This window comes from Archocentrus centrarchus, chromosome 8, assembly GCF_007364275.1.
Source record: "Archocentrus centrarchus isolate MPI-CPG fArcCen1 chromosome 8, fArcCen1, whole genome shotgun sequence".
In the NCBI taxonomy this organism is placed as follows: Eukaryota; Metazoa; Chordata; class Actinopteri; order Cichliformes; family Cichlidae; genus Archocentrus; species Archocentrus centrarchus.
In genome coordinates, this window is record NC_044353.1 from 18035020 (window position 1) to 18063004 (window position 27985).

A 27985-nucleotide genomic window follows, 5' to 3' on the forward strand; every position below is an offset into this window, starting at 1 on the left:
GCAGCTGTCAATTACTCGAAGTTTCACGCCTCTTACAGTGACGTCACGTTGTACAGGAACATGGCGCTTTGGAGGAGAGGTTCTTCATGATAGTCAGGGCTGTAACGATTGAATATCCCATATTTCCTGTGTTCATTTCGATAACAATAAGGTACAAACACTAAATATGAGAGGTCGTGAAAGGTGACCGCTCCCTCTGTCTCCATGGACACCGGACCACTACGTGTTGTGGCGGCGTTTGCTGTCGTCAGCTGAAACTGTTAGCGTCGATAGCTGAAACTGGTTAGCTGGCGAATAGCAAGTCGCTAAACAGACAGAAAATGTGCTCGGTTATGTAGCCTAGACTGACGCTAAACTGCTATTCAATGATTAAAACACTTAATCCGTTTTTAATTCAGCCATTTATTTGATTTCAAGTAGCTAACATTTTGTTAGCTAAGCTGTAGGGATGGAGAGCCGCCGTGTATGTGTTTTGTTGCTGGGCTTTGGGATTTTTCTGTCGGCTTTTGGACCATCTGAAGGCGCCCCTCTTCAGTATCATCACAAATCAGGTAAGGCAGCTGACACACGGTTAGGTGGTGTTGTGTTTACCCAATAAGAAGATGTTTCTGTTGGTTAATGTTTGCTGCAATTGGGAGCTGGTGCTAATAAGCCGCTGAAAGCTAACAACACACCAACTTGAGCTGTATTTCCGGTTATCCAGACAAGAGTGTTTTCAGTGGACGGGTTGTCGTATTTGTTTGTTTGGTCACAGAGTAATAAGAGCATCACTCCTACTCTTTCTGTAGTCTGTTTAATAATGATGAATAATTGCAGGTCATTGTCACGACTCAGTTAATTAGCACATTGGTAAGCTAAAGATAGACGTTTCCTTTAAGTCTTCTCAGAGAAAAAACAAAACACAAAAACACACTTATTTATTGCATCTAGTTTAATTGTGATTAATATTTAACAGCAGATAACAGTGCTGTGTGATCTATGTGTCTTTGCTTCCAGGTACAGAGGCGTTAACCTTTTACTGGGCTTGGTCTAATTTGTAATGTAAGCAAGTTTATGGCACAATAAGGTGGATGATGGCCTACCAGCATGGAAATACTGTTTCTGGCTTTTACGTGAACCTTGATTAACCTGCTTTGATGACTACAGTGTCATATTTCACCTACATAAAGGGACCTGTCATGGCTGGGGTCAAATGATTATTTTAGGTTTGTTCTTTGAAGAAAACAGTATCTATCTTGTATCAAAAACACTTAAATTTGTTAGTTAAGAGAGTCTCCTGTTCAGGACACATCTGTATAGAACTAATGTGACTGTTAGGTATTTACATATTTGCATATTAATTCACCAATTAAGTAAAAATGTGAGACAAACAGCTTTTTAAATGGCCAGGAAAAGTGGGATTTCCAGGATTCCATAATACTTTAAGCAGTCATAAAATGTTAGTGCTACAAAAAAGTATTTTTTTGGGGAGGGGGGTCAAAAGAGAAAAAAGCTATCCAAACCTACCTGGCCATATGTGGAAAAAGCAATTGCCCTAATAACTGGTTGTGTGCCACCCTTGGCAGCAAGACCTACAATCAGACCTACAAAAACTGGCCATGAGTCTTTCACATCACTGTGGAGGAATAATTTGGTCCACTCATCTTTGCAGAATTGTTTTAATTCTGCCACTCTGGGGGAGGGTCAAGCATGAATGGCCTGTTTAAGGTCATGCCAAAGCATCTCATTTGAGTCTAGACTTTGACTAGGCCACTCCAAAACCTTCAGTTTGTTTTGTTTTTTTGTTTGGTTCCATCAATTATAGCAAGTTGCCCAAATCCTGAAACAGCAAAGGAGCACCAGACCAATTACACAACCACCACCATGATTTTTCATGATTTTTATGAAATGCTGTTAGTTTTATGCTAGATGATTTTGTCTCATCAGTCCACAAGATATTTTCCCAAAAGTCTTGGGTCATCAAGATATTCTTTTTTATTGGCAAATGTTAGACGAGCTTTTGTGTTCCTTTTGATCAGCAGTGGTTTTCATCTTGAAACTCTCCCATGGATGCCATTTTTGCCCAGTCTCTTTCTTCTTGTTGAATCATGAACACTCACCTTAACTGGGCAAGTGAGGCCTGGAGTTCTTTACATGTTCTGGGTTTTTTTTGTGACCTCCTGGATTAGTCGTTGATGTAGTCTTGGAGTAATTTTGCTAGGCTGGCCACTTCTGGGAAGGTTCACCACTGTTCCAAGTTTTCTGCATTTGTGGATACTGGCTCTCATTGTGGATCACTGGAGTCCCAAAGCCTTAGAAATGGCTTTGTAACCCTTTCCAGTCTGATAGATGTCAATGTCTTTGTTTTTGTTCTCGAGTTTCTGTAAATCATGGAATGATGTGTTGTTAGTTTCAGATCTTTTAGCCTACTTCACTTTGTCAGACAGGTTCTATTTAAGTGATTTCTTGATTCAACAGGTCTGACCATAATTGGTTACTTTTTCACACAGGGCCAGGTAGATTTGGATAGCTTTTTTCCTTAATAAATGAAATCCTCATTTAGAAACTGCATTTACTGCATTTTGTATTTACTCTGGTTATCTTTGCTGAATATGAAAATTAGTTTGATCTGAAATATATAAGTGTGAAGAAATCAGGTGGCACTGTAAGTAGGTGAATAAATTCTCAAAATCATATGCAGTAATCCTAATATTCTTGCCACAAAGCTGCTTGGTGAAAAGGCAGCAGTTTCTGTTTTCCAGAACCCAGAGTTTCCTTGGTTCATCTTGGTAGAACACATTTCCTTGCACAGATGTGACAGTGAGTGTTGGTAATGTGTAACTGTACCAGATTCCAGTCTTATCAGTGCCAGTCAATGATTAGCAACTGCATTGTTTGCTTAATCATAATGAAGTGCACAGGAAAGTACAGGATAAGTTAAAATATTGTCCATTTTTATGCTTTTATTACATAGAAACCTGTCCTTTAGCCTATTTTCCTACTTATACCTTTGTGTACACGTGATATGATAATTCTCAAAGTCTTGATTTAAGTTTCTGATTGTTATTTAGATTATACATATGAATATGACCTGTGCTTGCACAGCCAATCTGCAAGGGACATTCTCTGTTTACACACAACAAACATGGATAAAAGTAGGTTGTTAAGCTTTACCTGAAATGTCAATCTTTAAACTGTAGGGAATAATCAAGTGATATTTGCTTGATTAGTCTATAAGTCATTAACCTTCCACTGATCCACTCAGTTATTCAGTGACTGCTATGCCAGGCTGTTGGAGATGCTTGTTACAAACTAATTTATTCTTTAACAGGGGAAATATAATTAGTTTTGTCACTGACCACACAGAGATGCATACTAGCCTATTTTAGATGCCTCTGCTTTATTTGTGATGAGGATATTCTCGGACTGAAGAACCTTAAACCAACCCAAACATTTCAGCCACAGTGCCATTTGCTATTCTTTGTGTAACTAAAAGTAGACATCCACTGTTGTGCACACCGGTCGGTGGGTGAAATCTGCAAAAATGGGTCAGCTCCTCCTCTCCCTGAATGCCTGCTGAAATATGCAGTTTAACTGAAATAGGAGGTGGCAGCTCCCTGCCGTATTGGTCCCAAAAACCAGTTGAGTCATTTGGTGGGGCCTGCCAAGTCATAATATGAACCTATGACTCACATAAAGCCTAATGGAGGAGAACTGATCCCATGTAGTGCTGCCGTGACCCAGCTCCTGTTTTTTTGTATCTGACTGCTTCAGCCTTTCAGGGAGCTTCGCACTGCCTGGAACCCCTGTTGCTCTGCTGAACCAGGCAGAGGGTATTTTTGTCAAAAAGCTGCCCACAATAACAGCTGAATGTTTTTCACTGGATTGTTGTGAGCTTTGGTGTTATTAAAGCTTCAATCGATTTATCCCAGTACTCATTTTAATTGCTGTCATTTAAATGGAGGAAGTGCTGGTTGAAAAATAGCCACACGTGACATAATTTAGGGTCGACTACAACAGGGCTGTCTAAACTTATCATTAGCTTGCTTTTGCTTTAAAGTTGTTAGATGTCATTGCCAATGTGAAGCATATTCTAAACTCTTTAAGATTATATTATTCCAGGTCCAGACTTCATAGTAATGCCCTGATGTGTGGTTTGAGAAAAGTAAATACAGGGAAAACTACTTTGGTTCCCCCTGAAACCTATTTGGCATTGTGGAAAACCCCAGTTGGGAAGCACCCTGTCTCAGTACAAGACACCCATCTGCCTCCACCAGTGTGGATCACTGGGTTGAAGGCTGACATAGTAACAGTCCAGAAATGCAATCAGTGGAAACATTCAATTTTTAGGGATATTTGCTTAAACTGTGCAGTATCTGCATCTATTTCACCTTTTTAAATTCATACCTTTTTGTAGGGATGTGCAATTAATCTAAATTTTATTTGTTTCGGTCAGCTACACCGCATTTAAAACACCGGGACATGAATGCAAAGTAATTAACAGATTTGCTGCATGGTAGGATCTGCACCATCCGCAACACAAACACCGCAGCATTGCCAGTATAACCAGTATCTGCTATGTTGGTCTGAATAATTCTGGTTTAATCTGAAGCTGAACATGTTTTCTCTTTGCTCTGGGTTATAATGGGCCAGCCTGACTGGAATCATGGGCATAGAATTAGGCAGGGACGGTAGAGACATGTCCCTGCCAATATCGAATAATGTCCGTTATGTCCCTACCAATCACGGGGCATGATTAGCAAAGGACGGTAGGGAGGTGACCCGCCAATATTTGCTCCGCGGGTGTAATTGGCACTGCACCGGACCCCGATCGGACTCACGTTCCTACCAGTATTAATACCCAACCTTTAAATACATGTGCCGGATCTGTCAGTATGTTGTGCCAGTCACTAAAATGTGAGCAAATTTATTTGGTCTAAACAACTTGGTCTTATTTCTTCCTAGTATTATTAGTCATAACTGGCATTACCTTTCTCTTTCTCTATTTATTTATTTATTAGTTTTTTGCTTTTACTTGCCTTGTTAATGCTTTGTCTGTTTTTCACATTGTATAATCTGACTTATTACAAGCTATTAGTTTTATGTAATCAGAATCCTTTATCTCAGATTTTACAGATAAATTTTGCTTGTAGGTATGAGGTGATTGTGTTTATAAGAATCGATCATTTTTAATTCTTCTCATTTGGATTTCATTCACTCAGTGGTTTTGATAAAGAGCTTCAGTCAGGTTGGGCAGTCATGAATTAGCAATCCACCTTCACTGTTCTGTTGATGGTAATGATAATTGCAAGGTGAGGAACATTTAAATTTAACACTATGAGTACACATGGCCATTTATAGCTACATCCATTGGTCCAATGTCTAGACCTCGGAGCTGTTTAATCTTTAATTTTTCTTCTCATCAATATTTTACTGCAGACAGTTTCTCTGTTGCAGTCCTAAGCACAGAGGAGAGGTTTGTGAAAGGAATCCTTTAGAAACAGCACTTGATAATGGTGGCCTTGCTGGTGTTGCTAATTTATTTGCATCACATCATATCATCAACTTTTCTGGAAAAGGTCCCCTTTATATCTGTCTCTGAGGATTAGAATGGAATTCAGTTTACCTGTACCAGTTTTGGGGTCACAATTTGGTATTTTCTGCCCGGCAGGGAAAACATTAGGCACTCAGACCTTAGTGGAAAGAGGCAGAGTGCATGAAGGACTTTCATTATGATCAGATGTACAGAGAACAGATTAAGCCATCATTTCTATTTTTGTCAGTGACGGCTTGGGGTTCTGTGGCAGACATGAAATGAATCTCAATCATGGCTGACACTTTGGATCATGTCTAATGTTCCCCAGGGGGTTGGAGGGATTGCTGCTTCATCTTCACTCCTCTGTGATGGGCTATGCTCTGGATAAAAAAAAAAAAAAAAAACAGCTCACTCTGAGTAGAACTTAATAGTAGTTAGACCACTGCACGGCCTGTTGTGCTGAGCTCTTACTTTATTTCAAGGAAATAATTGTTTATTCTGCCACTGTTTTACCTGAAGTTGCAAACCTGACATCTAAGAAACTATATGTTTTTTAGAAAGTTAGTCTGTTTCTGTTTCCCTGCTTTCTCTTGGTAAATATCATCTCGTATGATGATTGTGATCACCACATCCCAGATTGTCTGGTGTCAGTAGTTTAAACCCTCATTCTGTTGATTACCCTTGGTGCTTCATTAAGGCAAAATGCATCATTTTTGTTTGCATTGAAATTATTTTGTTTCTTGTCAGACAGCCTGAGCATAAAATTGATCTATTAAAATGAGTAGCTAGGGATGCAACAGTTTCCATGCTGATGCAACAACGGTAGATCACAATTTCATGTTTGTGAAATCCTCTGACAACCTAAACACTTGAAATTTACTGATTTAAGTACAGTCTTATTTCCTCCACTGTTTCAATTTCAAAACTATATGCAATGATTTTAAACCCTGTATTTACCTGAAAGTAATACAACATTAAAAGCAGACACTAAGAACTTTGTTGGATGTTGGATTTTGGCTGTGCTCTTTTGACTTGTATATATATTTTTTATACTGTGCCAAATGAGCTGCAGGCAAATCAGTTAGCACCCTAACTCTTTCACTATGCTGTTGGACTATCTGCAGGAGGGGTGGGTGATATAACCAGATGAACCTTATGTATGCAATGGTATAGCTTATGCTTATACATAGGGATGGCAAGTTAATATTACAGTGCAGCATCTGTCATGTATGTTTCCAGCAACTTGTTGGATCTATGCTACAAAATTAAGGCAGATCTGATGGCAAAAGAGGATCCAAACCAGTACTAACAATGTGTACCTAATAAAATGGTCTGTGAATGTACAGTTTAGTGTAAATAGAATGACAAAATTGTGATGGGAGGAAGAGAAAAAAATATATGTATGTGTATTGCGGTCTTCTTTTTTTCCTTCTTTTTATTTTTATTTTTTTACTGTGTAGGTTTACTGGCTTCAGTCTGATTTTCTTTCCTTTTTTTCCCTATTTATTTCAAATGGGTTCAGACTTGTGTTGCAATCATACTCACATGCTGGTGTGAAAATCTGAGACATCTAGATGTGACTTTGTCATCTGGATGAATTAGTCACACAATTTCATCTGTCAGAAATTTTGTAGCTCAGCAGAAGGAGACTCAGTAGGTGTATACTCTCCCTCTAGCAGACAGAATGTACCTGACAAGCTGCAACCAGTGGGAGACAGAATCAACATGGGAAGGAGGATAGGGGGAAGTGTCTCTCACAAATTCCCACTACTGTCAGTTCTCACAGGACATGTTGAGGTATAATTTTAGGTAGCTGGGATTATATTTACAGTTATTAAAAAAAAACACTAGAATGTAGTGAATTTATTAAATAATAATCAAACAAATCCATTCAGTAAAGGTCTTCTTGTGTGAACAGAAAGTTGTAATCTGTAAAAGATGATTCAAGCTGCAAGTGGGAGAGACTGACTTTAACCTCTTCTGACTGTTCACTGGCAGTGGCAGTAAGACAAGAGATGCAGTGACCAGTAGTCATAACCATTCAAAGGAGCAGTTAGAAATGAGCACTGACATGTTGGAAACAAGGCGGGCATGACTCACACACGCTCCTAACAAAAGAATGAGCTTTTGGCAGAAATGCCATTAAGTGACACCTGTACATACACCTACAACGGCCCAATGTAGTAGTGGCATCTACATAGGTGGCTTCATGTTGTGTAGCAGCACACACAACTTCACATACAGGAATGAGGATTGGTTTATCAGACAGATATATTGATAGGTGGTTGGTGAGGTCTTTTGCTGGTATTTATTTAGTTTTTTTTTTTTTTTTGCATGTTTTTATTTTTGGTAGTTTAATGGTCTGCATCCTTGAGAATATCCCAGTAAATATAAATGCTGAAGAGCAATACAAGATTTGTGCTGAGCTGCAACTAAGACGCAGACACTGATGGAGATTCCTATCAGTATGTCTATCCTGTCACTAAGGCAGCTTAACAAAGGCGAAAATCACGTTCACAGCTATTTTGGACTTTTTTTCTTTTTTCAAAACACGATTGTGTACAGACTTTGGAAAACCTAGCCACAGGCTGGTGTAAACACTGTACTTTTATTGCTGGTTTGAGAGGATTACATCAGGAAGGGCATCTGGCATAAAAACTTTGCCAAATTAAACATGCGGGTCATCAGATTTCCATACTGGATCAGTTGGGGCCCAGGTTAACTATGACCACCACGGTAATCAGTGGAAGCTAAAATTCTAATTGCAGCCCTGCGCATACATCAATGAATATGCAGTATATATTGCCCTGTATCTTCCTTTTATCTCCTATTTCAGCCTATCTCTGTTTGATATATAAATTGGGCCTCTGTACTGTTTGTGTGGGGAAACAGTGTTCAGTGCATAGATGTTGCTCTAAGTTTGCACTAAAATCAAGGCTCATGTGGTTTGGCATTAGCATAGTGAGTGAGCTGCAGCTGAGCAGCACAGTGGGTGGGTTGTGAGGCTGCTGTCAGCCCTGACACTTGAACTGCTGGGCCAGCAGCATCCTCACTTGAGCAGACCTACACCCGCTGTCACGACTACTGCACTATCAGCTGGTAATTGGCCAGCGGACACCCCCACAACTACCTCTCTGAATAGCTGATGAGGGATAGAGGTCATCTGAGAAGTCACAATTATTGCCACAACATGTTTGGAGAAGTGATGAATCGCTTATTGTTGTATGCCTTGCACATTTGTACCGACTAGTATTTCTTCTCACTACAGTGGAGTTGCAGGAGAAAGACAGCGATAATATCAAGAGGTTGCAGTGCAGAGCACTGTGCAGTTTATTTTTGTTGTCAAGCTCTAATGTACCTTTGTTGTGGGTGGATTTAGAAGAACCAGTACATTTCTCATGTGCTGTACTGCTGTCAAACACACTTAGTCTAGCATACACAGCTGACATGTGCCTACCTTTATTCTCTTATTTAATTTTTAATCGCAGAGATAGATGTGAATGATTCAGCACATTTTCTTCTGTTTTTGTCATTTCAGGTGAAAACACAGGGGACACTTTGTCTGTCTCGATCTACCTGTCTCTGGTGGTGTCTTTGATGGTGCTTGTGGCCTTGGTGGTGGTGCTAGTGAACTGTATGACCTGCTGCAAGGAAAGGGAGATCAACTTCAAGGTGAGAGCTTTGGCTGGCAGGTAGCCAGACACAAGCGAGCTTTATTTCCTTTCATGCAGACTTGACTTGATGAAAACGCAGTGGGTGGATAAATTGTAATGGGCTGTGTAAATTTAGTCTAAAAGGGATTCAGTGTAATATTTTTATTTTTTTCATGATCTCAATGAATTTATATTTTTATTGTAGGGTCTTTGCCTTACAACATAAAGCGCCTTGAGGCGACTGTTGTGATTTGGCGCAATATAAATAAAATTGAATAGACCTGAATACACGGCATATTTTTGTGTTGACATAGGAGTTTGAAGACCACTTTGATGATGAGATCGACTTCACTCCGCCAGCAGAGGACACCCCCTCTATGCAGTCCCCAGCTGAGGTCTACACCCTCGCCGTGTCCCCTGTGCCCCTGCCTGGCCCTCCACACCTCCAACCTCCTGTTCGCATCACAGGTCTGATACATACACATTCACAGATTTATTAAATCATGCAGTATAAATGGTTCATGTCATAAAATATGTTCATGTTTTGTTTTGTTTGCACTTCATAGTAAGAAATGTGCTATTACCACCAGAGTTTGTGGAAATAAACCTTTAAGCTGTTTGCCACCCATCATTAAATATTTCATTAGTCATATTTTGGCCTACTGAGATATCTGCCTAACTCTACTTTTCTAACACTGTAGATTCATTTAGGCAATATAGAATACTATAGAAGGAAAAACATAGTATCTGACCAGTAAAATGTGCATGCAATTGTCAGATGGATTCTTCTATACAGTCAGGAGAACCCAAAATGTTCTTTGTGGAACTCCTTTCAAAAAAAAAAAAAAAAAAAAAAAAAAAGCAATGAAAATGAGGATTTGCTGCCTTCTAGGTGAAGGTAGCAAATCACAAGTGCACTGCTAAATATAGAATAGTATCCCTATAAATATAGAATAGTATCCCTAGTACCCATATATGGTTACTATGAAATAGTGTGTATGTGTATATATGTGTGTGTATATATATATATATATATATATATATATATATATATATATATATATATATATATATATATATATATATATATATATATATACATTAAGTTACTAACTAGTTAACTTTAACACACTGTGTATGTGTGTGTGTGTGTATGTGTGTGTATGTATGTGTGTATATATATATATATATATATATATATATATATATATATATATATATATATATATAATGCTTATCAGCATATACACACACACAGTGTGTTAAAGTTAACTAGTTAGTAACTTAATGTAAAGCAATTGTTTGACTGTAACTTTGTATTTGGTGTCACAGAGGGATCCGCAGCCTTCCAGGTAGCACGCCACAGTCTGAGTTACATCCAAGAGATCGGCAATGGCTGGTTCGGCCAGGTAAGGTTGTTTTTGGGCTAAATACTTATCTGAAAAGGTTTATTTAACATAGCCTTTAACATAAAGTTCTAAAGCTGCCAAGCGGTTACTGGTTATTTGATCATTTTCAGGGTTCTCACTAGCATCTGATTGCCTTGCTGAGGTACTGTCGTGCTGGGTTGAGATATTCCACTGTTGGCTACCGTAATGGATTGCTACTGTCTCAGTTAGCTAATGGCGTGGGCATTAGCTTTAGCAAGCTGCTGTTTGTTACCAAAGGGATTTGTGCCACCTAAGGATTCTGCTGCCTGAGGCTTAGGGGCAGCACTGGCAGCTGAGTTTTTGTTTTCTTTTTCTTTAGCCTAAGGGGTTTTTGTTGTATTAACAGGTCCTTTTGAGTGAAATCTACACAGACCCAGGTGGAACAAGAGTGGTGGTGAAGGAGTTGAAAGCTAATGCAAGTGCTAAGGAGCAGAATGATTTCCTGCAGCAAGGGGATCCATACAGGTAAACACTTTTTGTTTTTGAAAACAACCCCTTTGCAGAGGGCTGATATTGTTTTTCAGTGGCTTTTCAGCAACTTATCAATGTCTTTCATTTATTATCAAGAGTGTGTCATGTTTACTTAAGTTATTATTAAAAGTGTATGGAATGATATGCATGTGGAGCATCTTCTACCTTTCCTGACACACATTGCATCAGTAATATGTAAGTTTACTTATTTTAAACTTTTGTCAATGGCCATCAAATCGGTAACCTGTCATGTTGATTTTTTTTTTCCCCTCTCTTTCTTCTCTCCCCAGGGTGCTGCAGCACCCAAACATACTCCAGTGCCTCGGACAGTGTGTTGAGGCGATTCCCTTCCTGCTGGTTTTTGAGTACTGTGAAATGGTACGTGACTACATGCTCTTCAAAATACACCAGCACCTGTGTTATGTTAATAATACCATATGTACATGGGAATTAAATTGGTCTGTTGTAAATCTATTTTAATTCACACAGTATTTGTGAACTAGTGTTCAGTTATTGGGAGATAGTTGTACTACTTGGTGTTTTAGCTCCTACTCACTTAGAAGTCTTTATTAACTGAGGAGTTTGGGAATTAGCTCATGCAACACTATATAACTCAGATATTCAGAAGATAATACTCATTAAAAATAGTCCCTCAAGCATTCATAGGTAGCCATCTTTCACCATCTAGGCTGAAAGCTTACTTTGTCATTCATTAGCCCTTGCATTTATCAGCCAGAGAGAGAATGAACTTAGGCCAAGGAATAATCATGATTGGATGAATGTTTGTGATGTGTGACAGATGTTCAAATTGTGCAAGATGCTGGTTAAACAAATTCACAGTGACCTCTTAACTATGGTAGTGGGACTTCTGGCTCTTGGCCGTCTTTTACTGTCAAGACCTACCCTGTAGTGATAGACAGAGTCAGAGGTGTCACCTTTGTGCTGGTAACTGCTCAATGTATGGTCCTACTTGTACTGTGTCTGTTTACGAAGCTTTTCACCTAAGCAAAAAGAATTATGGGAATTCACCAAACACTAAGGCTATGGAAGCAGTATTTTGTGCAGTCCTCCAGCAAGCCAGTGGAGCATTACCCTTTGCTGATTGAATGCTGATTGGTTGAAAGCATGATAAACAGCAAAGAAGCACAGACAGTGGCTGCAGTGGATCGTTGTAATCATTTTACCTCTCCATTTCACTGCAGTATAAAGATGTTCAGTGTATACTCTAACCTCTGGCTCTAATGCTGCCAACAGTTTCTGTTGTGCTGCGCAGTTTTCATTCTGCACCCAAAAGTGGCAGCAGACAGCTCCATCAGGTAGACATGTGTCTGCAGAGCTCTGCTCAGCATCAGCACCGTACGAAGCTGGAGAATTCATGAGCTTTCATCCCACGATGACAGTCCACTGGACCTATATTCACCCGGGTTACAAGGCCACAAAGAGGAAGAGAACTTATAATATATTAACCAAGCAAGTTAAGGTTAGGAAACAGGATAGTAATAAGTGATTCAGCTTTACTTCACCAAACGATTACTGAAGATACAAAACGTTTGTTCTTCTTGTGTATTAAAGTTAATATGTATATATTATTTCATGAAATTAGTAGACTTTTGACCCTTAGTCAATTAAGTGTTGACAGCTTTCTATCATTAATATGGTAAGGATAATGGTTTAAAACCAGGAAAAAAAAACAGACACTCAAAGCCAAGGAATCACATCCTCATTTAAACATAATGAAGTGACTCAGGATAATCATGACAGCTGATTTATTCACTGTTCTCCTGGATGGATCAAGCTCTGACTGAGGGGGAGCTCTTTTCTCCTCCCTCCAGCCTGAGTTACATAGTTACACTAAGCTTGGGACCTCTCACATTCCCACCTCGCCCAGCAAAGCAACAGGCTCCATTTACGCTCCTCTGGTGTCACATCCACCAGTTGCTGTGTTTGTGCATTTTTATTGCTGGCAACTTGTGTGCGTTGATGGCTGTTGAGTGCAGTAAACTAAGCTCTTCCTAAAGAAACCTATGTTATGTTGGAGACAAGAAGAAATATTCAATTTGTCTGATATATTTAAATCTTTATATAAAGTTTTTTTTTTTTTTTCCTTGTAGTAAATATTTGGGGCCTGTCTGTAGTTTGCAGCCCTTGTCCTTGATGCTTCCTTGATGGGAAGAAAATACATTTATTTCTATAGTTAATGGAACACGGATGCTTGGAGCAGCTTCACCCTTGCTTCCCATTTCATTGACTTGGTAAAATGTCCAGCAGAGTCCAGTTCAACTCATCTTGCCAGGCATTGCGTAACCTTGCTAGACTGGGGTATTGTCAGCTGCCCAGACCTGGCAGATGACCTGGCATTGTGGTCTTTCCCAGCCAGCTCTCATAATGTCTGACAGGACATGGAAATGAGTCAAGGTGAATGACTTATCATGAGTGCGTGCAAGCCATTAGGGAGGGTGGTGTGATGAAGAGCAGGTCCTGTTTGTTGAAGGCGATAATGTGTGAGGGTAACACAGCTGAGTGATGTCTATGCTCACTATCCCTCATTAGATATAGGTTTTGAGAGCTTTATCCAAGTAGGATCTTGTCTTACACAGTATATGTTTCCATTCTGTCAGTGAGATAAGCAAATTTTGCTCATCTTGCACATATAGTTTCAGCCTGACACTTGATTTATAAAGAAACAAGTGCTTATGCTGCATGTGAAGTAAGCACTTCTTACTTGAGGCCATGTCAATCATCTGCTAGATGTCGAAACATGAAATGTGACACTGCAGCTGCCCATCGGACAAGTGAATCCTAAAAAGCCAATGTACTGTGACGTTCCCTCTGACAGCCCTTTGATTGATGGTGGTTTTTATGTCCTGTATGACCCATGCCAGTAATACTGACTGAAAGCATTATAGACATTAAAATACATCCAGCAACTGGTACAGGGGTTGCAGAACGTCACATACTGTAGTGTGAGTGAAAGCTATGATGTGTGGATTTTCTGCATGATCCCTGCCAGGATGTTAGTCAGGCCCTTTTCTAGTTCAAGGTCTCAGACATGAGCTAGTGCTCCTTTTCGTCTTTCAGAATTCACCTTTCTCCTTTAACATTTTACAGCTGTTACAACAGCAATCACTATGATTGCTTTTTTTGCTTTGTAATACTGTAATGGCATTTAGAAGTTACAGCATCACCTCGTGGGTAAAGTTGTGGTGGTGTTGCCCATTTTCAGGACTGTCTTTATTGCCAGGATTTTTTCCTTCTTTAAACTTGAACTGGTTTAACAAAAGTGTTAAATCCTTGGCCCACTCTAAGGTCCACTTGCAGCATGGTAGAAAACACTTAACATAATACCCCCCCAAACTCATAACTTGATCATGTGATCACTGAGTTAAACAAGATTCTGTGTTAGAACCTTTTACGCGTTCTTGTTATTAACAGGCTAGACACCAGAAATAATTGTTTTGGCATTTCACAGTGCATGTCATTCATTAACAGCACTGAATCCTTCAGGAACTCAAGTCTAATCACCTGCTTCACATAAAGATAGGCACGCAGTATCACTTACTATATGTTGAATATAGCTCTTCAGTGAACACCCCTTCTCAGAGCTGTGTGTGTCTGTCTCTGTGCATTTGTGTGGAATAAGCAAACAAATAGTGCTTACATAAAACGACTGATCTAAGCTGCTTGTAGAGAAATGGCTCAAGGAAAAGTAAACCCTTTGTAAACATACACAGGGTACAGCAATACACACAGACTCACATGCTCAGTAAATGCACGGGATTTGACATTTTTTAGCAAAAATGCCTCATTATGGGTTCCAGAGGGGTGGGTGATGGGTGGGTTTGGGGGTATTATGCATAATCAATACACTGCCATCAGTCAGTGCTTTTTAAATTTTTTTTTTTTTTTTTATTTAAAGGAACATGCAGTTATTCTAAACAGATTCACCTGCCAATTTGATTGATCAGAGTCACTACACTTCCATTGAAGCTTAATGTAGAAATGAGCTAAACTAACTTGGAGTACACACACCAACGCTACAGTGCAGTGAATTAATGAGTCATGCTTCCTTATCTTTTTACAGTTTCTTTTTCTTCAGTTAAATATATTATGATGGTGCCTGACAGATAAAGGATTTTTAAGACCAATACTGATATTTGGGGAGTTAAAAATCTGATATTCCAATACATTGGGTGACTATATATGATCGTTTCTTTTCCTTTTAGACACACAACACAAAGATTTTCCTGAGATTTAGTCCTTAATATAATAATATGACAATGCAGTTTAAAAATAGGGAAGCTACAGAGTGCCCTTGGTGCATATTTGAAGGTTTTTCTTTGTTTGTTTGTTTTTTTTTTTTCTTCCTGCTTCTTCTTTACTTTTTAAAATTTCAGGTATCAGCTGTTATAAATACATATTGACTAGCAAATGGCTAATATTGGCCATTAATACTGGCCAATTGTCCTACCAATAAATTAGTTGGGCTCTAGTCATAATATAATTTAGGAGGTTGTCTTGCAGTGTATCGGGCATCAAAGAATCGCTGCATCATGATATCATTACCGCAGTGCATTATGATTCTTTGACAGCCACCTCTGCTAGACATTTGTAACAGAGTTCATTCAGAAATACGTTTGCACTGCATTGTAGTGAATGGTTAGCAAGGCTCCACTTTAAGTTTTGGTCAAGGTGTTCACAGCAATTCCCACTCAGCCCTGTGTTGTGAAACTGTACTCAGCTGAGATTCAGCCCAACCACAAAGACTGCTGCAGGACTGTGATAACTCTATGCTCCATATTTGCTTTCATGTGTTGACTTGTGGCATTTTTGCACAGTGCTTCCCCTGTCAGGTTCAAGTCTGTGTTTATTGCTTTGAGGGGACTTCAGTCTGAACTGCAGCAGGACACCAGCACAGTTTATTTCACTGACCTGAGCTGGATTCTTTTATATGTGTATACCTGTGACACAGCACAGACTTTCATTAAACAGCATTACCCTGTAATGTTTCTCACACGTCAGCAGTGAGAAGTGCTGAGAACTCAGAAAGAAGAAGGGGACTCTGCTGCCCCTGTGTGGGAATGTCTCCACATTGCATTTAGTTATTGCCACTTGTTAAATTCCTCCCATTGCTAGAATACATATTAGGTTCTGCTGCATTTGTTAAATGTTTATGTTTGATACTAATGAGCTAATGTGTTTATCTGCAGGGGGATTTGAGGGGCTATCTTTCTCAGCAGGATTGGATGTTAAGAAACGCTGAGTTGCTGCAGCTGCAGAGGATGGCCTGTGAAATTGCAGCTGGTGTCACTCACCTTCACAAACACAACTTCCTGCACAGGTAGCACTTCAGAGCTGCAACACTTAAGCTAGATCTCAGTTTTAATCCACTAAGCTAAGCATTGTGCTTTTCTTACCACTCAATACAGCTGGTATTTTGGGTAATGGTTTTCTGTCTAGCTGTCAGTGACAGCTAGACAGAAAAACACTGTATTGACTGTATAAGCAAATTGCATGCTCCAGTTGTATTTTTAGTGGCAAAAAAGATAAGTTGAAATGTTACTGTATTTGTCTAATTGTATAAAATAAATGTAATTAGCTGAAATGTCTTGTATTCTAAAATCCCAGTACACTAATATAACATAAAATAGGAATATTACTCTTTTGAATGTTTTAGGGGTTTTTTGGCTGTAGATAAATTTTACTACATACGTACCAAGTATCTCTTGGTGAGTACACAGTCATTAACATTTTATAATATGATTATAAAGAAAAAGGTCAACTGTTAGTTTTGCTTTTGTGCTGACTGTTCAACCACTCTGAGTACCAGTGGTGTCCAAAAATGGTGTGCACAGCGGAGAAGGCTGCGTTTCATTTTCACCCTAGCCTGTACTGGATGTCTGTCTGCTGGCCAGCAGGGGTACAGGGGGTGTTGAGAATCCGGGGAACATACGATGCTCAGATCATCAGCTCTATTTTGCCTGCTCAGAATAAGCTCAGAGGGCTCTAATTACACAGCTCCCATGCATTGCCACAGTGTCAGCTGTCCGCTGCCAAAAGGATATGATGATTCTGCTCTTTGCATGTAAATGGATAGCCTTATATCGGGCGTTGTGTTTTAATCCTTGTTACTACTCAACCCATTTTACAAGCTTCGTCTCATGTGAACAAATTTAGTTTACAATCATAAAAATGTTTCTGTGGTATTCTGAACCACAGAAAATTACAACAACAACAACAAAAAAGGTTAACACGGACTGAATGATCACAAACAGAAATGACAGAGGATGGTTATGGCGCATCACCAGACACAAAACCCTCAGAGCATGTGCTGTGCACGCTAGTATCCAGAGCTGAAACTTCAGCTTTGCAATGCAAGGGTGAAATTGGACCTGTTAAAGAGTAAAGTATGTACTGTACTGTGTGCCATGAATAGATTCCTATTAAGAAGCTGTGGACAGGGGTGTCTTTTAAGGCATTTGAAGACTTTTTTTTGTTTTTCATTGAGATTTATCCTGTTTTTCAAAGGCTTAGGCTACTACAAAGAAGATTTTTTTTTTCAGTAATTTTCAGAATCTTGCGTGAAGTTTCTTTCTTATAAATATAAAAGAAAAATTGAATTCAATCCAGTGCCAAATGAAAGCAGAGGTCATCTCAAAACACTTTATAATGTATAGTAAAGACCCCATAACATTATAGATAGAAACCTCACAATCAGTGTACCACCTCACAGTCCACCTGCTGGCAGCCTTTCTGATAACAGCAAACTGTACAAGAGTGTCATGGTTTGGAGGCGATCGCTGCCGTGGCATGCATTAGCCTTGTAGGGTTAAGATATTGGACTTCCGCACTGCTGTGGTACTGTATGTTGGGCTGTCAGCCAGCAGTAGAGGACAGGAGGGTTTAAAATACAGCTCCATTTATCTTACAGGGGTTTCAGTGGATCTGGCAGTAGCTGGGCCATGTGCATGCAAGAATACTTGTGTCAGCAGGGTTTGTCATTGGGTGGGTAAAAAGGACTCAGAACTTGTGGACAGGGACTGCTGCAGGGCTAGAGGGAAACCAAAGCCTGCCCCTTCATTCACTGTGAATGAACTACCATATGGCTGCTTAATGAGCAGACAGCATCTCAAGAGCTTGTGACGCCCTCCCCTGGCAGACCAACAAAAAGTCTGCATAGCCTGTGTTTCCCTCTGGAAATCATATCCTACTGCTGTGTGCACAGTCAGGAATCACCCCCGAGTCCTGTTGCAATGTGAAAAGCAGATGAAATTAAAAGGCAGTTGTTCTAATTTACTGTAAATATTTAAATAATTTATGATCTGTGCAAAACTCTCCTTATTTGATTCTTATGGATAAGTTTCCATGTTTTTTTAATGCTCACAAATGGCAGTGCACCCATAGGTTAAACAAACCCAAATAAATTTAAATAATTTCATTACAGTGATGGCCACAGGCTTTCTTCCAAATCTGTGAATGCTGTGGTAATTGTAATCTTATCTTGAATGTCTTCTGCTCTCAGTATGTAATACTGATGTCTTTGTCTATGCTTCTATAGCGATCTGGCACTAAGGAACTGCTACCTGACTGCAGATCTTACAGTCAAAGTTGGAGACTATGGAATTGGACCCTACAGATACAAAGTAAGGAAAAACTTCAAGTGAGATGTATAAAGTATTTAAAGTGCAAAAAATACAGCACTGTGTGATGAATATGGCATGAGCATGAAGTGATTTGAATGGTCAGTAAGTAGGCAAGCACTGTTTAAATACAAGTCAGTTTCCATTTTGGTGACACATCTAAAGTCTGGCTGTTTTGTTGACTAAAGTCAGCACTTGTGCAATCAGCCCCAAGTGACCAGACCAAAAAAAAAAAAACATTTTTTTTTCTCTTCCAGAGGCTGTGCAAGTGTTTCCTTTGATCAACTGTATATTTTGCTCAAGAATTAATACTGTCCTCTCGTGTAACTTGACATGCTGCATATGTCAGGAAGCTCTGTCTGCTGCATTCTTTAAATACTGCTGATCTGTCAGTTTGACTGCTGTCTGAATTTAATACTCATAAGATAAGGTCACCCAGTGGTTCTATTTCTGTAAAGAAAGGGGGAGGCAGTGTGAGAGTACACTGCCTCAATAAGAGCTAATAAACTTTGCAGAAACGTGACATAAATATAGTATTTCTTGGAAAGTTTGTTTAAAAAAAAAAAAAAAACATGTAACATTGTGTAACTGTTTCACTATAGGAGGATTACATCATCACAGAGGATGATGTGTACGCACCCCTTCGTTGGTTAGCCCCCGAGCTGGTAGGCGAGCGCCATGGTGGTGTAATTACTATGGAGCAGACCAAGCCAAGCAATGTGTGGTAGGTACCAGATTTCAGCTCTGCACTGACACAAGAAGGCATTTTGAAAACTCACTGACTCATCCAGATTCACTCACAATCATGAGGCAGAAGGGAATACTTTGACGTTATCATCCCTAAAAAAAAAATCCTGATTTAGTCTCCTGCATTAATGTGTTAATGTGTGTTAATGGGGTATAATAGATGTTCTAAGTAGAAACATTTATAACTGAAATATACATATGATTTATTTTTGTAATAAAAATAATAAAGTATCACAGTAAATGATTAAGCATGGCAGAGTTTAAAAAAAAAAAAAAAAAGCAATACTCACAGTGCTACAGCTAAACATCTCTTCATTTATTCTTTGAGCCCCTCCATAACTTCACAGCTATTTTACTACTGCCCATCTTAGCCAGGACACTCTTGTAAAAGAGATTTTTAATCTGAAGTCATATTTCCTATATTAAATAAAGTTTAAGTTTTTTTTTGAAGCTGATTATCTAAATGCTTTCAGAGTCACATGATCCCTCTGTGTACAATAAACCGAGTTGACACAGAATAAGAGTGTGCTGAATTTCAGAATGTTTCCTGAGGTAAAGAGAGAGTTACTATTCTGTAATTCCGTGGCTACTTTGAATCCACAATATGTACAATATGTTTGAAGTTCAAACTGAGCATCAGAATGGGGAAGAAAGGTAATTTAAGTGACTTTGAATGTAGCATTGCTGTTGGAGTCAGACGGGCTGATGTGAGTATTTCAGAAACTGCTGATCTACTGGGATTTTCCCACACAACCATTTCTGGGGTTTACAGAGATGTATGCAGGATGTACACAAAGTATGCAAGAGAGCATCTCTGAACGCCCAACACATTGAACTTTGAAACAAATGGGCTGCAGCAGCAGAAGACTACACCGGGTGCAATTCCTGTCAGCTAAGAACAGGAAACTGTAGCTACAGTTCACACAGGGTCGCCAAAATTGGACAAAAAGATTGGAAAAACATTGCCTGGTCTGATTCTTGATTTCTGCTATGACATTCAGATGGTAGGGTCAGAGTTTAGTTTAAATAATATGAAAGCATGGATCCACTTTCCTTATATCAAAGATTCAGGCTGGTGGTGGTGTAATGGAGTGGGGGATATTTTCTTGGCACACTTTGGGGCCCATCGTTTAAACACCAGTCTAGCTGAGTATTGTTGCTGACTGTGTCCATCCCTTTATGACCACAGTGCACCCATCTTCTTATGGCTGCTTCCAGCAGGATAACGCATGTCACAAAGCTCAAATCTGTCATAATGCAAATGTGAGGGCTCCAGTATGTTAGTGTATTTAAAAATATATTAATACAAGTACTTTATGAATCGTGTTGGTGTAAAATGGCTGTGTAGTAGATGATTCCCGTGACAAAGCGAACACTGGTCTATTTGCAAAAATGCAAAGCGCATCCCTGCGGCGTATATGCACCGTTTAACCTTACAGTGTTTATATGTGACTTAACACGGCTCAGCCTGGCTATTCACAACAGTTGTACCAGTTGTTTCATGGTTTTGTGTCAAGATGTTGAGGTCTTTGTACTTTGAATGCATCCTGCATTTACAGCATCTGTTTTATCCTCAATTGTCTGTAGGGCATTGGGGGTCACATTATGGGAGCTCTTTGAGAATGCTACTCAGCCATACCCACATCTGTCTGACCGAGAGGTTCTCAACCATGTGATCAAGGAGCAACAAGTCAAGCTGTTCAAGCCACAACTGGAGCTTCCCTACTCTGATAGATGGTGAGTCATTGGAAATGGCTATTAAGCAACTTGCATTAAAAGTAGTATTTTAAAACTAATAGCATTGCCAATGTTATTAGGCTCTTAGAAGTGTATAGTGTCTAAAAAAACTTTCTATTTTCTCTGTAACTGTAGGTATGAAGTCTTGCAGTTCTGTTGGCTGTCCCCAGACAAACGGGCCACAGCAGAGGAAGTACACCGTCTGCTCATCTATCTGCGTATGCAAGGCCAAAAGGACATAGAAGAAGATTTCGAGCAACGCTGGGATGCGCTCAAGCCTAACCCCATTACACGGCAGACCACTGTTAGCCATTCCTCGTTCCCAATCTTGGAACAGTTTGCTGATGATACCCTGAGACAAGAAATAGATGAAATTCTTACTGTGACTGAAACAAGCAAAGGTCTCAGCTTTGAATATGTTTGGGAAGCAGCCAAGCATGACCACTATGATGGTAACCATGGACATTCAGGTGCGGACACAACATTAAACTACCACAGCATGTTCTTTCCTGTTTCCAGTGAAGATATTCAGGCTCACTTCCCTGATCCTTCAACCAGCGTAGCAGGGGCAGAAAGCGGGAACACTTCGTCAGGAATTCCTGGGATCGTACCAGTATTTGACGCTCAAAAGCCATCTAATGGGAATGAATATTATATCCAACTGGAAGAACAAGGTGAGAGCACTGTTGAGGAAGATGGGAACAGAGAACCAGATATGGGCTTTGGTTCAAGCGGGCAAGACTTTGTTGTGCTCCAAGACGTACAGTTAGATGAGTCAAGCACAGATGCCGACTTTTTCCACCAAAGTATTGACTCAAAGGATTCATATTTACCAGACAGCCACATATGGTCATCTCTTGAAAATGACAGTCCGTGCCACACTAACATTTTCACAGAAGACGGGTCAAAAAAAGAGGACTCTCCTTCCTGGAGGCAGACTTTTGTGGAGCTTCCAGAGCGCATTGGGAACCCTTTTCTTGAAGGGGCAACTTTAGAGGGTGAAGTAATGACTGCAGATGGAAGCTATGGGGATGCTTTTTTAGGGGAGCCCACTCACCTGGTGAATTCTGTGGAAGCAAAGGATGAAAAAATAGATGGAAAAAGTCTTTTGAGTACTGAAAAACTTGCTGATAATTTTATGTTTCTTAAAGATCAAACTCTAATGAAGGAGGGCTCCAGTTTCTCAAGTCCACAACAGAATTTTCTTTTTCCTGGTTTAGCCCATGAACCAGAGGATGCATTCAAAATGAATTCTTGGGATAACCTTGAGACGTTAGGCAGCTTAAACACAGCGGACACTTATTTTAAATCGGCAGCAAGTAGCACATCCTCAAGACACGATCTTTTAGACTCTCCAAGTACCAGTTTGGGGGAGTTGTGTCAGTCTCTAGAAAATGAAATACTGGTGCCTTCCATTACAGTGGTTGCAGAAGATGATGCAAACAGCCAGCTGCCAGCTAGAAATACTTCTTCCACTGAAGACCTTGGTCTGTTGCAATCTTCAAACAGTGGTATAGACTCTGGTTTTGATTCTACCTCAGAGAGGTTTGAGGTTCTCATTAGTTACACTGATGGCTATGCCCCTGCAATCTCTGACAGTGCCAAAACAGATTCTTTGTGCACAGATGCCAAAATTCCCAGCCTTGAAGATGACCTTGGAACCTCAAAGGATGACACTCAGCCCATAGAAAGTAAAATTCCTGAAACCCTGCCAGCTCAAGCATTGTCTTCAGACAACGGACACAGTGAAGACCTGACAAGTAATGATTTGTTGAGTGAGCTAATTGAGGATGCAGATATAGAAATGGAAACCACTCTGTCTGATCATGAAGAATCCTTTATGGATCCTAATGGGCGTCCTCATGATAGAGCCTATCTCTTGGTGTCAGGTCCATCTTTGGACCAGATCAGCCAGGATAGTTTATTGGAAGACAGTATGTCCACTACTGTTCCAACTATAGAGAACTCAGCTGAAACACCAGACTCATTAGACTCGCTTGACATACACAGGCTTGGAGAGCAAGGAGATGAACTGAATGCTCAAATAGCCCAACACAAACTCCAGCCTCCATACAGGATATCAGACAGTGGTTATGAGACTGAGAACTTGGAGTCTCCTGAGTGGAACTCTCAGCCAAATGTCAAAGATGGCTCTCCTGTAAAAAATGGCATGAGTGTTACCAAAGAAGAAGAGGAGACAGAGGAGCTCACATCTACGGCAAGTCTGGTTCCGCCGAAAATCATAATCTCTGAAGTAGAGGGCGTGCCGGACACTCACAATGAGGATCCCAGTGAGAGAGAGCAGCCAGATAATGAAGGTCCTCCTGAGGAGCCACTTATTGGTAGTAATTATAGAGACTCTGCGTACTTCTCCGACAATGAATCAGAACCTGAAAAAAAGTCTGAAGAAATGACTGCAGGTGGTTCTGTTGAAGATTCGTGGCTGAGGAGCTCTACTGATGAGGTCCCCAGGGCTTCTAGAGGTCCAGCACTGGAAGCTTACAAGGAAAAAGATATTGAATCTTTATTTTCTCTACCTGCTGAATCACAGGCCGAGGATGGGGAAACACCTGCTGCTTATGTTGAGGAGATGCGTCCAGTGGCAGATTCAAATATCACAGGGAATTGTGAGGACCAGGTGACGGAGTCTACCAATAGCTATAATGAAGATGGAAGTAAACCAGAGGCTTTCAAGGATGCAGCATTTACTGAACACCTGGGCCCTTCAGAAGATCTCGAAACCTTAACACCTTCTGTTGCCCCATCAAAGCCAGCAACAGAAAGCGTAGTTCATGCTAAGCTCACCAGGACGCATGCCAGCGATGGTCATAAAATAAAAGAGCCAGATGTTGAGGGGCGTTACCTGGGGAGGCGGGATGGGTCAGGTTTAGATGGGCAGGAAGATGGCATGGATGCAGACGAGGAGGACGAAAACAGCGATGACTCGGATGATGACATGCGTGCATACCAGATGCACAGCTCCAGCTCAGAAAGCGAGGATGAAACTGTGTACACAGTGCCAGTTATTATCTCAGACAACAGCGGTGCAAAGAACCTGAAGAGCTTGTTGAAACCCACATCCCTGAACATCAAGTCATCATCTTCTCCGTTTCCTGCGAGGTTCAGTGCAGATAACTCCAAAAGAACTGTGTCTTTCTTCGATGATGTCACTGTCTACCTGTTTGACCAGGTAAAATTTTAGTCTTGTATTCTTTATTTTCTATTATCAGTTTTACAGGTACAGTTTTTAATATGCATTAATTTAATTTATTTTTATTTAGGAGACTCCTACCAAGGAACTGGGTGACCACTCCTCAGATTCAAACAGTCAGGTACCACAGTTCAGCAGTCCCACGCCCACTGCCAGCTACTTGAACCGCTTCGCCAACTCTGAAAGCTCAACAGATGAAGAAGGTAATACCAAAAGTCACCAGAAGTGTCTAGCACAAAATTTCTTTGCTATTAGATGTCCTGACTCACTGATTAATCCTTACAGGTGGTGGTTTTGAATGGGATGATGACTTCTCCTCACCTGCACCTGCCTTCCTGCCTAAGACGGGTAAAGATACAGTATCTAAGGCAATGTCTTCGTCTGCAATGTCATCCTTCTCCACTCCAGCTACTGCAGTAGGGTCTGTGCTGGAGACCAGCTGGACCGGCTCCTCAAGCTACTCCCGTTTCTCCATCTCACCAGCCAGCATTGCCAGCTTTTCCCTTACGCATCTTACCGACTCTGATATCGAACAAGGAGGCAAGTAGAGCAGACCAAACTGGTATAATTTTGCAGTCTTAAATAGATGGTTCAACAATTTGAGTATTATTCTGAGAAGATAATGTTCATGTTTATGGAGTAACCATGAAGCTTTAATGAAGGCAGTCCTCTGTAGAGCAAAGTTGTTGGCCCTTCCTCACACAAACCTTGGTCTACAGTTTACATTCTTTCATCATGGGCATGAATGTCATGGTAATTGTGTGGGTTCGATAACATTCAAAATAAATTCAATCTTGTGCACCCAGTTCTTGTTTTTTTAAAGTCATTATTAAGATGTATGGTGTACAGATCTAAGAAAATATTAAAACACTAAAAGTACTACTGTGACATTCATGCCTATGATGAGTGTGTGTAAACTTCTGATGACAACTATATGCATTCGAGTTATAGAGCTGTTGGGCAGAGTGGATGTTTTTATTGAGCCCAGCTAGTCTCTTATTGCAGTCTTTATTCTAAGCTAAGCTAACCAAGAAAGAAAATGGGACCAAAGAAATCAGTCCATTGTCAGTCCTAATTTTATTATTATATGTATATAATTGTCTGAACATATTAAGATTATGTTTTAATTCAGTCCACCAGTCTCTTCAGATTTTACACAAAGCATTTTACATAAAATTATCATGTTTTCAGAGTTTTTATCAGATGTTTAAACTCTCTGTTGTTCACACCAGGAAGCAGCGAGGATGGAGAAAAAGACTAGCGCGATAAATGAAGGGACCATATATCTCCACACTACTGCGAAATGAAGCTACTCGCACTTTTGGGGGAACAGCCGATTAAGGACAGACGACGCGGTTTGTGGGGGCAAACTGCGGATGCTTCTCTCAGGCAGAACTATACTCAGCGGAGTCGGCCATGAGAACAAAAGGCTGTAAACTGACATTAAGCAAATAAGACGGATGAGGATCAGTCCCAATCTGAGCCGCATCACCTCTCCAGCTCCATCTCTCTCTCTCTCTGTGTGTCTGAGTGTGTGTGCGTGTGTGTGAGAGAGTTTTAGTTCAATGCAATTAAAACTTTGGGAGGGACAAAACAAACTGGCGTAGCTTCTAAATGTTTGCTTTAATGGCTCATCATGTGCATTCCAGGTGTTTGGCTGCTTCTTTTTGTTGTAAGTGCACTCCTTTTCTAGGACTTTTGCTTTACCGAAGAGGAAAAAAATAGAAAAAATTTAAATAAATTAAAAAAAAAAAAAAAATCAACCCACTTGGCTGGTAAACTTCTCACTACAGCCAAACAGGAATAAGCTCTTTGATTTCAGCACACCTAAAACTGACAGCTTAATCTGTTCACTTTGCTCCTTCATGTCGTGCGATTATTTCAGTAGTTGCCTTTTTTTTTTTTTTCTTTTCATAACTTTGTTAAGTTTAATCAGTCTCCTATTTGGAGGGGAAACTGTGTTTGAATAAACGGGTTGTAACTGTTGGAGGTACAATCCATGCATAGGATGATTGGAACACTACAGAGGTGGCGCACTGCAGAGGTGGCACACACTGTATTTTCCTTTATGTTTTAAAGGAACATTTACAGCAAGCTGAGTCATAGTTTGGAGAAATGCCGGTAAGAATTGTAGGGTTGTCACATCAGTCGTTAACGAGGTGACCCAACTGTAATGAATAGCATAAAAACAAGTTGCTTTTCGTTTGTAAAGCTTTATTTTATCCGAAAGTGCAGAAAGTTGCTTTGATAATTTTGTCTCCATTACTCGTCACCAGGTCTTATTGCAGTGCCTGTTGACGCTGTAAAGACAGCTGCACTCTTCCATTGATTATCACTACAAAAGAAAAAAAAAAATCTCAGATTGCACGTTTAGTGTGATGGTGTTTGAAAGAAAAAAAAAAAAAAAAGCTGGAAATGTTTATTTTTAAATGTAAGGATGAAGAAAATGTCATGAGCTGTTTGTAATCAAATGTGCAATGAGTTTCATTAACTGGTTTGAATCCAAGTTCATAGGAAATGCTGACGACCGTGTGCAGGGACTTTAAGCTTCACCGCAACTCACTACTAGAACAAGAAGAAAACGCTGCTGCTTTTATGAACCTGAGGATTATCGACAGAGTTGTTTGCCTTTTCTTTTTTCAGCTTTGTGTCAAACTTAACAATTTCAGATAGCGTTATCATCTTAAATGACCCTCCCCGTTCAGTTGCTGTCTTTGCATCTTATCATTTGCGGGCCACACATACAGGGATGTGCATTCATCACGATCAGTTTCTGTATGCAAGCGTAATGCAAATGGTTATAGATCAAGATATGCCTTCCCTCTGATGTTTTTATGTACGGCTTTAAAATAGCTTATTTGAAACTGTAGGTTATACAGTTACTCTTTTGGATTTTTTTCCTTTTAATTGAATATTTTGTCACTGATGACGAGTTGAAAAGCTGTACTGCACCTATAATAGCTCAATGTCCGTCTCACCTGCCCCATACAGAACACACTGTATCCTAGACAATGTTATCCTCTGTTTGAAAACCAGCAGCCTGTGTTTCAGTTAAACTTGAACATCTATTTAAGGAAATCTTATTTTATTTGACCACAGTATACATTTGCTTAATCTTGCACATTTGAAAAATGTAACTTAATGTTGAACTGTACTGATGTGTATATAAATGTCTTTCTTTTTTTGGTCTGTAAATGATGGGAAATTATGTAATTGAGTTATAGGTATGAAGTTTCATTTTGTAACTTAAAACTGAGTTGAATCAGAGGAACATATCACAGTCATCAGCTACAAGCAGTTAAATTAAGACAGAAACAGATGTGAATTCATTTTTGTCCTTTAAACTTGTAGATTCAAAAAAAAAAATATTTTTACTTCATATTGATCATGCTTAGTGTGATTGAAATGTTTATAATTACACTGTTTAATATGAAAATAAATGCAAATGAACTTCTAATTTAGGTTTTTGGCTCATATTTTATTTTTTTCAGTGGATAATGGTGCTTTTAATGTTGAAAGGTTTAGTCAGTTGGGTAATTAAGAGGATAAGTAGCAGCCAGGTGCTGCTTATCAAATGCACTTGA

The 27985-nt window shown here is 39.8% G+C and overlaps 1 protein-coding gene across 2 annotated transcripts; it reads left to right on the forward strand.

Moving 5' to 3' along the window:
• The first annotated feature begins 43 nt into the window (after nucleotides 1-43).
• Nucleotides 44-27858, forward strand: lmtk2 (lemur tyrosine kinase 2). 2 transcript variants are annotated; one of them, XM_030734981.1, is made up of 14 exons: nucleotides 44-551; nucleotides 9054-9187; nucleotides 9483-9636; nucleotides 10501-10577; nucleotides 10945-11063; nucleotides 11360-11447; nucleotides 16277-16407; nucleotides 18625-18709; nucleotides 19309-19430; nucleotides 21041-21190; nucleotides 21326-24380; nucleotides 24472-24604; nucleotides 24687-24941; nucleotides 25634-27858. In XM_030734981.1, exons 1-14 carry the CDS (start codon nucleotides 449-451, stop codon nucleotides 25660-25662), a joined length of 4635 nt encoding a protein of 1544 aa, XP_030590841.1. In that variant the 5' UTR covers nucleotides 44-448; the 3' UTR covers nucleotides 25663-27858. The 2 variants fall into 2 exon arrangements, with proteins under 2 accessions (XP_030590841.1, XP_030590842.1); XM_030734982.1 differs by having other exon boundaries at nucleotides 24475-24604.
• Nucleotides 27859-27985: the final 127 nt, after the last annotated feature.

Bases quoted from the DNA above. Each gene is read 5' to 3' on its own strand.
- lmtk2 (XM_030734981.1), top strand. From the start codon at position 449: ATGGAGAGCCGCCGTGTATGTGTTTTGTTGCTGGGCTTTGGGATTTTT. The intron at 10,578-10,944 runs GTAAGGTTGTTT...TTGTATTAACAG, and splicing joins GCAATGGCTGGTTCGGCCAG to GTCCTTTTGAGTGAAATCTA. The intron at 24,381-24,471 runs GTAAAATTTTAG...ATTTTTATTTAG, and splicing joins CTGTCTACCTGTTTGACCAG to GAGACTCCTACCAAGGAACT.